Raw genomic sequence first — 12,724 nt, forward strand, 5'->3', positions numbered from 1 at the left:
CTCCCAAAGCCCCAGAGCACAAGCACCCCTTCCGTGGCTGGTGTTTCCAGCTCACAGAGCACTTTCTCATGCATCGGGCAAGTGGAGTTGCTGACAGCCGCCGTCACCAGAATCCTTATTCCCAATTTACAGATGAGGCTCAAAGAGGCTACATAAACTCGTCCAAGGTCATTTAGCCAAAAGGAGTGAGTCAGGACACTCCTTTCGGTTTAAACCCATGAGCAAAGGGAGATAACCGACCACTCTTCAGAGGCTGCTCGCCCTGATCCCAGGTCCGGAACTTTCCTCAGCGGCCTCTCAGACCAGCCGCACCCACCCCTCTGCCCATGTTCTCCTCTGGGCCCGAGCCCGCCCCCCGGATGGACTGGCTGCCCTCCTGGCCAGCAGCCCGGCCCCGGGGGCCTGGCCCAGCACTGCCATGCCATCGGATCCTGACTGCCCTCCCCACCACCGTGCAGAGTCTAGAAGCAGCAAAGCAGGAAGGCAGGCTGCAAGGCAGTGTATCTACCCTCACCAGAGCAGGTGGCCAGAGGGTGGGTGAGACAAGCGGAGACCGGCCAGGAGAGGCAGTGGCCAGAGTGCCAGGGGGAGGGTGGCAAGAATGGCTCATGTGTTCGGGCAGGCAGCTGAGAAGAGGCCACTAGAGCTACAGCTAACTCGGGGCTGGGCAGGCTCTGCAGCCCCTCCAGGCCCAGGGCATTACCCATCGGACGCTTCGCCCCAGGCCCACCATCCAGCCTGGCGTGGGTGACTGCCTGCCTGTAAAATTGAGAGATAAAGATGGGGTTGGGAGGGGGGGCAGGTCCTAGACGGGGACGGGCAGGGGAGCGGAGAGGAGGAGCCAGAAGGACAAACTGTGGCCGCGGGCTCTGCTCTCCTGACTCCTGGCTAGGCTGGGCCATCCAGGCTACAGGTGCTGGTGTCTGCTTCCACAGCAGCGGGGAGAAAGGCCAGCTTGCTGAGGACTGGTTGCCGACGGCCCTACCCAGGGGACCCGGCTCTCACACAGTCTAGGCCGTGGCTGGGTCAGCCCACAGAAAGCCCAGAGACGGGACCCCATCTCCTTGGGGGCCATCTCCATGGGCACCAAGGTCACCTAGGGGCAGATGCAGGGTGCCTGGCCCTGTTCAAAAGCCTGTAGGTCACCAAAGGGCCAGCAGGCGACAGACACACGGGCCCCAGGCCTGACAGAGATACAGCAGCATGGCAGACACGCTCCTCATTGAAGCCAGAGGGCCAGGGGTGCCGGACCCCAACAGCACTCCCACCGCCCCACCCTGAGCTCCCAGGGCACAAGAGGCCGAGACAGTCCTCACCCCAAAGGTGCCACGGGGACGCCCAGACCGGAGACCATGTTCAGGACATCCTCTCAGGAGAAATGGACTGCGGGCCATTAGCCAGGGGCCCCTCTCCCCCCAGGCCTCTGGGCTCCACGGGTGCTGGCTGCCTCCAGAGGCTGACGAATCCTGCCCCAACCTCCCTCGTTCCTTTCAACAACTTTCTACCCTGGGCCCCGTTTCCTTCGGATCAGGACTGCTCCGATCCCAGTGCCTGGGGACCAGCTGGAGAGGAGGGAGTGTGGCAGGAAAGAGGCCTACCTAGGTTGTTTAAGCTGATCGGTGGGGGCTGAGATCTTTCCTGGGAGAACAAGGAGTGATGTGTCGCAGTGGAACACTGCTCCGAGGGGGCCCCTTGGGTGAGTGGGAGGCGGTGGTCGGCCCCTACGTTTTTCAGCAGAGTTAAGAGCGTCTTCCTGGTGACAACTAGTAAGGTTTGGGGGAGGGGAGATCGCACAGGATCACAAATGATGTCAACAAGCAAGTGAGAGGCCCCTCCTTTCCACACACGGTCCCCTCTCTCATCTACCAGGCGGCCTGGGTATGTGGGGGAACCGGGCGCCCGGGAGGCCTGACCCCACCCTGACAGGGCGTGCTGACTCCAGTCGCCTGTAGCCCAATAGCTTCCTGGGGCCCAGGGAAGGTGCTGAGGTCGACCACAGAATCTGGAAAGGGGTCGAGGTTACCCGGTCTGGGTATTTGGGGTCCCCCTCTTTCCCTTCACTTCTGGTCAAGAAAACAGGACTCCCCCCTCCATACACACATCTCTACAAACTACCATGAACAGTCAGAAATCAAAAATTTAAAAACAGTAAAAAACAAGACAAAACAAACAAACAAAAAAAAACACGACAATGGGGCGCCTGGGTGGCTCAGTCAGTAAAGAGTCCAACTCGTGATTTGGGCCCACGTCATGATCTTGTGGTTTGTGCGATCGCGCCCCGTGTCGGGGCTGCACGTACGGCAATTCTCAAAACTGCCGAATGCAGAGTCCCTCCCAGGGCTCGAAAGGGACGAGCCAGTCCGTGGGCATTTACCCTCATCTAACAGACAGGGTAACTAAAAAGGATGTTTTTAGGAAGTAGCACACACACACGTGCGCACACACAGTCACCTGCGCGCCCACGGCAGCCTCCACGGCTCCCTGAAACCCCCCGAGGGGGCCCGGGCTTCTGCTGAGGATGATCTTTCTCCAGCCCTGATGCCAGGGCTCACCAAGCGAGCATGCAGTGTGTGCCTCAAGCCCGCGTGCACACACACTCGTGTTAGCGGGCATGCATCCACCCACCGTTCTTCCTGCGAGTGGCTCCATCCGGGAATTACTTACTGCCTCCCCCACCTGCCTCCCCCCGAGTCCTGGCACCCGGAGGTGGGATGAGGGCAGCACAGAAGAGGACACTGGCTTGGCAAGCCCCTTGGAGGGTCCCACCTACTGGGTATGGCCCTTATGCTCGGGCACAGGAAGCTTCCCCTCTCTGCCTCCCAGGTGCTCCTGGAAACCCTACGCAGAGAGCAAGTGGGGTGGGTACGGACAGGATGCTGGTGCCGGGCTGCTGGGACCACCCCTCCTCCCCAGTGCATGCGTCACCACCACCACCCCTGCCCAACTCTGGGACCGGAGTGCAGGGCACTTACGTTTGCTGATCTTGGAAGCTATGAAAGCAGGAGTCTCTCCGAGGTCATTTGGGGTATCCACCTCTGCCCCAAACACAATGAGGGCCTTGATCATCTCCACGTTGTCTTTCTGTTGGGGATGAAGTGAGGGGAAAATCCAACGGCTCAGCGAAAGGAAGAGAAAAAGGACGCCAGCCTCTTCCGCTCTGCCTACCGACTCGGCGGGCCTCTCACGGCACGGCAGAAGGTGCTAGAACCCTTCAGGTCCCCCACCCGTTGAATAACCCAGGCAGAAGCTGGAAGTGACTCACCCCAGGTGCCAGCCCCACCAGCTCCTGGAAGGAAGCAGTGCATCTATGACCCCCGCCCCAGGGGCCACGGGGTCAGCTGCTGATCACTTCCAGAAGCAGCAGCAAAGGGTGAGCGGGGAAAGGGAAGGCTGTCTTGTCCATCAGGTCTAGGGTGCCACTTCTGAGGAGGTAACTGGGCACACGTCCTCCCTGACGGCAACCTCCAAGGGCGGCTTGCCTCCAAAGCGCATTGTGCATTTAACATCGGAGGCTGGGCGGGGCAGGGTGGGGCGTGGTTTCCCAGAACAAGCCAATCAACTGGCTGCCTGGAGACCGCGCTCTGGTCTTATCACCTCCCTCTTCCGGGGGCCTGATCTCCTGGCCTGGAGAATGAAGACTTGTGTCTAGAATGCAGTTTTCCAAATAGTGGTTCATGTACATTAGGATTTATATGGGCACTGGTGATTATGCATGCTTGAGTCATTAGTTATGCATTTCTGTTTTGGTTTCCTTCTTTTCGTGTCACTGGTTTACCCCTTACGGTGGCGACAGAACATCTCCTTTGAAATAAATTTAAGTAGGGGCGCCTGGGTGGCGCAGTCGGTTAAACGTCCGACTTCAGCCAGGTCACGATCTCGCGGTCCGGGAGTTCGAGCCCCGCGTCAGGCTCTGGGCTGATGGCTCGGAGCCTGGAGCCTGTTTCCGATTCTGTGTCTCCCTCTCTCTCTGTCCCTCCCCCGTTCATGCTCTGTCTCTCTCTGTCCCAAAAATAAAAATAAACGTTGAAATAAATTTAAGTAAGATTTAAAAGCAGGCCAACTTAGGGGCGCCTGGGCGGCTCAGCGGGTTAAGCGGCCGACTCTTGATTTCGGCTCAGGTCATGGTCTCACGGCTTGTGAGATCGAGCCCAGCATGGGGCTCTGCACCGACAGCGTGAAGCCTGCTCGGGATGCTCTCCCTCTTTCTCTCTGCCCCTTCCTGGCTGGTGCACACACGTGCTCTCACTCTCTCTAAAAATAAATAAATAACAACTTTATAAAAAAATAAGTTAATAAAAGCAAACCAACTTAAAGAAATGATTAAGCACTAATTGTGCAAGTGACACATCAACGTGCCAAAAAATGTGAGGCCGGTCTGCAAGTTCCTGAGGTATGGGAACCAGTGAATGTCAGCAGTCCTCAGTGCCCACCCCCCCGCCCCCCACCAAACGTGTGAGACCCTCTAGAGGGTTTTGTGAGGTTCAAACTGTTTTCACAGGGGCCTCTGGCTGGCTCAGTTGGAAGAATGTGCAGCTCTTGATCTTGGGGTTGTGAGAGTTTGAGCCCCAGGCGTAGAGATTACTAAAAATAAATTTAAAAAAAAACCTGCTTTCATAAGACTATCAAGATGATGTTTGCTTCTTGCATTGTGTTGACTTTAGCACTGATGGCATAAAAACAATGATGGATAAAGCTCCTAGTGCCATAGCAAGACGGTGACACCGTTGTGGTTCTTCTCTGCCACTCACTAGCAGTAAAAAATCAACCAATTAACAGGCGCCTGGGTGGCTCAATAGGTTAAGCATCTCAGGTCACGATCTCATGGTCCCTGAGTTCGAGCCCCGCGTTGGGCTCTGTGCTGACAGCTCAGAACCTGGAGACTGCTTTGGATTCTGTATCTCCATTTCTCTGTGCCCCTCCCCTGCTTGCACTCTGTCTCTCTCTCTCTCTCTCTCTCTCTCTCTCTCTCTCTCAAAGATAAATAAAGACATTTTAAGGGGCGCCTGGGTGGCGCAGTCAGTTAAGCGTCCGACTTCAGCCAGGTCACGATCTCGGGTCCGTGAGTTCGAGCCCCGCGTCGGGCTCTAGGCTGATGGCTCGGAGTCTGGAGCCTGTTTCCGATTCTGTGTCTCCCTCTCTCTCTGCCCCTCCCCCGTTCATGCTCTGTCTCTCTCTGTCCGAAAAATAAATAAAAACATTGAAAAAAGAAAAAAAAATTAAAAAAAAAGATAAAGACATTTTAAAAAATCAGCCAATTAATTAAAAAACCAGTCTCACTTTGGAATGCCCTTCATGAAGCAGTAAGAATGAATTTTATTACGATTTGACATCGTGTCCTTGTGTTGTAAGATAGAGAGAAAGCCTGGGCATTTCTGTGGCATACCAGAGTACAACTGTTATCTTGAGGAAAAGCACGTCGGCAATTTGCTGGAGTTGTGAGCAGAAGCGCGCGTTTTTTTTCCCCGGGAACACCATTTTTATTTGAGACCATGACTGACAAACTACGATTGTTCAGCCTTGGGTATCCAGAAGACGTGTTCTCAAAAATAAACGCAGTGAGCCTGGCACTTCAAGAAAAACATCTGACGATATTTTGTGCCAGCGACAAAATTCAAGCTTGCAAACAAAAATGGCAATTCCAGAAAACTTGTATATGCCACAAGTGGGCTTGACAGCTTTGACGGCTTCCCCAAACTGAGAGGTTTTTCTGATGAGATCAGTGGGGATATTTACAAATGTGGGGGTTTGATAGCGTCTGATGAAATGGGTCGCCGTTTCTACGCATACATGGTGAACCGGTATTTTCCAAGGAAATTACGCATGGGTGAGAGATCCATGCCAAGTGCAAGAGATACCAGTGGAATAAAGTGTTTAATGGAACAAAGTGTGAAAAGCTCCTGGAGATGGCTGCTCTGCCCACTGCAACTGACTTGTCAGAAACTACCCTTGTCCAGTTTTGGTGCAACATCAAAGAATATCCACGATTCTCTGAAAAGGTGCAACTGTGTATCTTTTCCAACATAGCATTGGGAGGCCAGATTTCCTTCTTATACCCCAACATATATTCAACAGCATATTGCAAGAGAATAAATGTAGCAGGAGATAGGAGGCTCAGTATGTCTTCTCTGAGGCCAGGCAATAAAAAGATTCACAAAGATGTAAAAGGATGCCAACTCTTCTGGGTTGTTTTTTGTTTTGGAAAATAAAGTTGTTTTGCATAAAAATGTTATTTAATTTGGCTAGCTGGTTGATTGGTGAATTGTTCTTTTTAAACGAATCGATATTGTGAGGGGGACCTGGGTGGCTCAGTCCGGTAAGCGTCTGACTTCGGCTCAGGTCATGATCTCACAGTTCGTGAGTTCGAACCCTGTGTTGGGCCCCGTGCTGACAGCGCAGAGCCTGGAGCCTGCTTGGGATTCTGTGCCTCCCCCTCTTTCTCTGTCCTTCTCCCACTCATGCTCGGTCCCTCTCTCAAAAATAAACATTAAAAAAATTTTTTTAATAAGTGAATTAATATTTTGAAAATGTCTTATGTTTAAACTCCAATCTAATAAGTATAGATAGATAAAATCCATATAAACAAAAAAATCTTTGGGATCTTCAATAATTAATTTTTTTTTTAATTTTTTTTTTCAACGTTTATTTATTTTTGGGACAGAGACAGAGCATGAACGGGGGAGGGGCAGAGAGAGAGGGAGACACAGAATCGGAAACAGGCTCCAGGCTCTGAGCCATCAGCCCAGAGCCTGACGCGGGGCTCGAACTCCCGGACCGCGAGATCGTGACCTGGCTGAAGTCGGACGCTTAACCGACTGCGCCACCCAGGCGCCCCTTCAATAATTAATTTTTAACACTATAAAGGGACCACATAGACCCAAAATTTTGAGAACTGATGGACTAGATCATTCTAATGGCTCATTCAGTGCTGAAAATGGCCATGGTTTTATTTACAGTTTCCACCTCCCAGGGTAACAGTGTCTCCACCACAGTGATGGCCTTTGCTATAAAACAGGATGTCTTTGAGTTTGCCCTAAATCTACATCTTTAAAATTTTTTTTAACATTTACTTATTTTTGAGAGACTGAGAGAGACAGAGCATGAGCAGGGGAGGGGCAGAGAGACAGGGAGACACAGAATCCGAAGCAGGCTCCAGGCTCCGAGCTGTCAGCACGGAGCCCGACGCGGGGCTCGAACCCACGAACCGTGAGATCATGACCTGAGCCGAAGTCGGATGCTTTACCAACTGAGCCACCCAGGCGCCCCTCATTCTACTTTTAGAGTCCCAGATGCCTCTCCAACTCCATCACTTGGAAATCTGTTGAACATTCTTATGTATACACGGTATTGCTACGGAATGGGAACACACACACATCCGTAACGTAGTAAGAGTCCCTTCCCTGTATTCCTTATGTTCATACTCCAGTTGTCTATCCAGACTGGAGGGGGGACCTCTGCTCTATAATAAACCAAAAGCCGCGGCCAACACCTACCATGGGCCACGGAGATGCACAAGCAGACCCTGCCTCCCAGGAGCTTACAGCCCCCCCAAGGAGATAGAAACAGTATGCTGACGGGTATTTTTCCCTGATGCAGGAGAGGAGAAGTGACATCTGAGGGTTGCCCACTGGTGCCAGGTACCACATGTGTCGTCTGGACATTCCTCCTGGGGTTACGGAGCATCCACCGCTCACTCCGCAGCCAGTACCGACACCCCCGGTTTCCAGATGAGGAAATCGAGGCTGACAGGCGTGACGTGACTTGCCCAAGGCCACAGCGGGTAGCCAGAGCCATCGCACCATGCACTTGTCACAAGGGGGATGCGGGAGCCAGAGGGACAGGGGCATAGAGGAAGGAGACGATACTCTGGGCTGAAAGGGGGACACGGAAGGTTCCTAAGGGGGAAGGCAGGTCTGAATGGAGTGTAAGCAGGTAAGAAGATTCTGAGAGGTGGGGAAAGGAAGAGGGTGTCAAGGGAGGGAGCGACGGGTAGCCCCCCACCCACCCCTGCAGGCTCACCGACATGGCCAAGTGCAGCGGCGTGTTGCCGTGCTCTCCGCGGGCGTTGGCGTTGGCCCCGTAGGTCAGCAAGGCCATGACACAGTCCAAGCGGTTGCGCATCACGGCCACATGCAGGGCTGTGTTCCCCGAGCTGCTGGTGCCGTTCACGTCGCAGCCCCGCTTCAGCAGCATGCGGGCCATCTGCGGGAGAAAGGGTCCGCGCCCAAGGAGGCGGTCACTAAGGGCAGCAGGGGCCGGCGACACCTGGGGGCTGCCACTGCCGCCCTGAGCGGCCGTCAGGTATCGGGCCTCCGGAAAGCACTAGCAACAAGAACTCAGGTGGCAGGCCCCAGTTCTGGGGGTGGCCCTACATCTTGGCTCCCACATCATCAGCAGGACGGTAGAGGACAAAGAGCTGATTTGTGCTGGCTGATTTAAGGGGCTCCCGGGTCCTTTCCTGGAACTAACGGGACCCCACGCATCTCAGCAAAGTCCCACAACTTGCCCTGCTCCCTGTGACCTTCCCTGGGATCCTGCCAAAGTCTGGCCACTCCCTGGGCCTTGGCGACACCCGCCCCTGCACGCCCTAAAGCCCTGGGGAGCCTGGGACGCGGGGAGGGGCGTGGCCTTGGGAGCCTGGGACCTGGCGAGGGGCGTGGCCTTTGGAGCCTGGGAGGGCGAGGGGCGTGGCCTTGGGAGCCTGGAGGCGAGGGGCGTGGCCTTGGGAGCCTGGGGGCGAGGGGCGTGGCCTTGGGAGCCTGGGACCTGGGGAGGGGCGTGGCCTTTGGAGCTGGACAGTACTGAGCCCACAGCTCAGCCTTACTTCCTCCCAGTCCTGGGAGCTTGGGTAGGCCGTCACACCCTCTGGACCTCAGTTTTCTGTGGCAATAGAAATGCAAGTCCCTACCTCACAGAGGGGTGACAACGAATGACAACTCGTACACTCGAACACGAAAGGCCGGACTTGGCGTCTCGCTCAGGGCAGGAAGGAGGTACCCTGCAGAAGTTGGCAATCTCCTCCCTCCTGGCCCGTCACAACGGACCACAATCTCTGGGGCATCCAGGGCCCTGTTGAGCTGTGCTTCCTGGAGGTGAGGAACCAGAGGCCTCCACCCTCCCAGGGGCATGGAGCTTGGCTTAGGGGCGGCCCGTGGAATCGCTGCCCCACCAGGCTCTCTGTGGGCACAGCCAGTACCAGCACCAACTTCTGTTTGGCACTTTATGAAGCCTTTTCTCACATGTCACCTCGCTGATTTCACACCTCCAAAGCCAGGCCATACGACCCCCAATTCATACGCAAAGAACCCACAGCCAGGACCCTGAGCCTACGAGCAGCAAAGCCTGCGGGACCACTATGAGATCAACCCCCCAGAATCATCTCAGGGACCTCCTTCCTGCAGGCAGCTGAGGAACATGGGGCCCTGGGACCCTGCCCCCTGCCCCCTCCCCCCCACCACTCACCCTCAGACTCTGCCTACCTCTGCGTTCTTGGCCCAGTGGAGGGGGCTGGCTCCATAGCGAGGGTCTTTGCTGTGGATCTGGCTGCTGTCCATGCTGATGATCATTTCAGCACACCTAGGGGGAAAAGGAGCCAAGGGGCAGTATAGAAGGCCATGGGATGGTGGGAGGTGGCCTGGGGATGGCTGGAAAAGGCCACGACTTGGGGGCTTCAACCACTGGGGAAGAAGAGTTTCTGCAAATAAAGTTGCAACAAAACCAACCAGCACGTGCACTGCGGTATGTCCAGCGTATCCTGAGCCCCTATACACAGCTCAAGCCCCCGCCTCCAGGAAGCCTTCCCTGATAGCAGCAATCGGCCATGATCACTCTCACTGGTGCTGGCTTTAGGGTCAAGCCCCAGCCTCCTCCCTGGTGATCTCTGGAAAGTGGCTGAGGCCGTCTGCAACACGGGCGCGGTCCTAGCCGGACTCGTGGGGGTTGAGGGAGAGAAGACATTTCATTTCTGCGCCTGGCACGTGGTCGCCCTCCATCCCCCGGCCCTCCCTCCGCTCCTGCTGTTTCACGCAGTGACCTGTGTCCAGCGGGAAGCGCAGGCACAGCAATTAAGGCTGCAGCGACTCCCCACTCCCGGGTGTACAGCCAAAGGAACGGAAAGCAGGGGCTCAGACAGATACTCGTTCTCCCACATTCCTAGCAACACTGGCCAAAAGGGGAGACAACCCAAGCGCCCGTCAACAGATGCAGGGGAAAACAAAATGTGGTCCGTCCGTATCTTACTCTGCCTTAAAAGGGCAGGGAATTCTGATACGTGCTACAACACTAACGACCCTTGAAGACAGCTGGCAGAGTGAAAAGTCGAGTCCCTGGCCCCAACCTGGCTCTGCGAAGGTCAGCCGAGCTGACGCTAACAGCGGAGGGGCTCCCAGATGGGAGCGGGGACGGAACCCCTCTCTGTGGCCCTAACACCTGTGATCGCTGCCACCAGCTGCCGCGCGGTGGCAGAGGGATGGCCCCGCCGGGGCCCTGGGAGGACGCGGCTGTGGCAGGAGTCGGGCACGCCCGAGGTGTGAGGCTCCCTGCGTCGTCTAATGTGCGACGACCCTTTGCGATCTCTGCCAGCCCCACAGGGGAGGCCTGGCAGGGGAGAGAGGAATGCGGCTAGGGGTGTCCAAGGAAGGCACAACGTGGACAATTCCAGGCCCCTGGACAGCAAGGCTTGGGGAGGCTGAGCTGAGCCAGAGGGAGGCCGCCATGCTACGTCTCAGCTATGACACGGCATCACCCACCACGCGTGCCAGTTCCAGGTGCAGCCTGCCCCCGGGGAACCTGACCCCTGGGGGTGAGGTGTCAGTACTGTCTCCAACCGTTTGGTCAGGTCGTTCTGGAAGTTCTCCATCTTGGCTGTGCTGGGGAGGACATGGCAAGGGGGGCTGGCCCAAGCTTGGACCAGACCTTTGAGGGGATGGCGTCGCCAGAGGGGCCGGCACGGTGGGGGCAGACTCCAGAAGAGGAAGAGCCTGAGGGACAGCCAGGCTTGCCCCCGCCCCCATGTGCGTGCAGCCCTCTCTCCTCTTCCCCCTGCCTGTTTAGCACAGCCCAGAAGGACCGGGTGACCTCTGTGTCTCCTGTCCCAGAGCTGCTTTCTTTTCCGTCTAAGGCCAGCGCCTAGCACAGTGTCCGGACTGCGGGACCGACTGCCTCGTTCATTCATTCGGTCAGCCATTCCAGACAGCGTTCCCACTGGGCCACATTTTAAGATATTCCTCTCTTTTCTCACCCCCCCCCCCCCACGCATACACACATACCCACACTCCACATGGAGAATCTTCCCGAGAACAGGGTTTCCCAGGTCTCGGGAGAAGGGAAGAAGCCCCAGATTGGTCTGGGGCTCCCCACGGCATGCGCCTGGTACCTGCCTCCCAACAGTGCCACCAGCCAGGAAAGATGGGGCAGATGGGGCTCTGGGCCACCTTGCCAAGCATTCCTGGGCCTCGAGCCAGGAAGCTGCAGAAGCCACAGGGCAGCACTGTAGCCAGGAAGGGGTTCGGATCGGGCTGGTGGGCTTGGGTGCGAGAGGACCCAGGTCGGGTGGGCCCCTCCCCGGGGCTGCGTGTGACTCCAGCCCAGGAGGACCACCTGGGGGAGGTGGAAAGGGGAGGAACCCGGGGAGGATTTGGATCGTTCTTCTCCAGTTTGGGAGAGGGAGGTTCGTGGCCAGAAATTAAGGTGCGTTACGGAAAACATCTGAAAGCTCTGCACTTTGCACAGCTGACTTTCTGGATGGAGATTCACACCTGCTACACGTTCATCGAGCACTCTGTTCGTGCCAGGCCGGCCCTGGGCACCAGCATCTGATACACATCTAATGAGCCTGGGGAAGCCACTGCTCACTTGGGCGTGAGGACAAGAGATGTCAGAGCTAGAGAGCCAGCCAACGGGGCGGGGGGTGGGGGGCGGTCTTACCCCTTATGGGAGAACTTCATGGCTGCGTGGATGGGGTAGCCACTGGGCCCCACGATGTTGCACCGAGCGTTACAGAGTAACAGTACTCGGACCATCTCTTCCTTCCCCATCTGGCAGGCCAGGTGCAGTGGGGTCTGCCCTTGGTTGTTCACCCGGTTCAGGCCGGCTGATGCGTTCTTCCCTAGGAGCTGACAGAGGGACACTGGGGTGGGCTGGGGCCTGACAGAGGCAAGCCCCCTGCGTGACCCTCCCCAACACCCTCCGGGCCAACCCCCTCCGCCGAGACTTGAGGGGAAGGGAAGTCTGCCAATGAGATAACACGGGTAGGATTATAACCCGGGTAGGAACGTTAAGGGAAGCCCCGGAGAAAGGAGGTTTGGAGGCAAATAGGAAGCTGTCTGTGCCAGCCGGCTAGGGGGCTGGGCCGCCATTGCTGTGGCTTGTGGGAAAAATTCCTGGGGGTGCCTGGATGGCTCAATTGGCTGGGTGTCCGACTTCGGCTCAGGTCACGATCTCACGGTTCGCGGGTTCGAGCCCCACGTCGGGCTCCATGCTGACGGCTCGGAGCCTGGAGCCTGCTTCGGATTCTGTGTCTCCCTCTCTCTCTGCCCCTCCCCTGCTTGCACTCTGTCTCTCTCTCTTTCTCTCTGTCTCTCAAAAGTCAATGAACATTAAAAAAAATTACATAAAAAATTTTTTCTGAATTAAGAAACTTAAAAGGGGGTTGTTCCCAGGGATGGGCACTGGAGATCTGGTCCCACCGGACCATGAGCCCCTCCAGGAAAGGCTGAAATGAATTCAC

General features: G+C 56.2%; 1 protein-coding gene across 7 annotated transcripts in view; it reads right to left on the minus strand.

The window, feature by feature from the left end:
• PLA2G6 (phospholipase A2 group VI) overlaps window positions 1-12,724 on the minus strand; it is a 60,389-nt gene that overhangs the window by 18,525 nt on the left and 29,140 nt on the right. For 6 of the 7 annotated variants that reach the window (XM_047865760.1, XM_047865759.1, XM_047865758.1 and 3 more), the window contains exons 5-9: window positions 11,923-12,110; window positions 9,477-9,573; window positions 8,017-8,199; window positions 2,973-3,081; window positions 1,599-1,763 (exon numbers count right to left, since the gene is read on the minus strand). In XM_047865760.1, coding sequence (XP_047721716.1) covers window positions 1,599-1,763; window positions 2,973-3,081; window positions 8,017-8,199; window positions 9,477-9,573; window positions 11,923-12,110 — 742 coding nt within the window. The remainder of the gene's footprint in view (window positions 1-1,598; window positions 1,764-2,972; window positions 3,082-8,016; window positions 8,200-9,476; window positions 9,574-11,922; window positions 12,111-12,724) is intronic. The other variant, XM_047865762.1, reaches the window with a different exon arrangement.

Source organism: Prionailurus viverrinus, chromosome B4 (genome assembly GCF_022837055.1).
Source record: "Prionailurus viverrinus isolate Anna chromosome B4, UM_Priviv_1.0, whole genome shotgun sequence".
NCBI classification, from domain to species: Eukaryota; Metazoa; Chordata; class Mammalia; order Carnivora; family Felidae; genus Prionailurus; species Prionailurus viverrinus.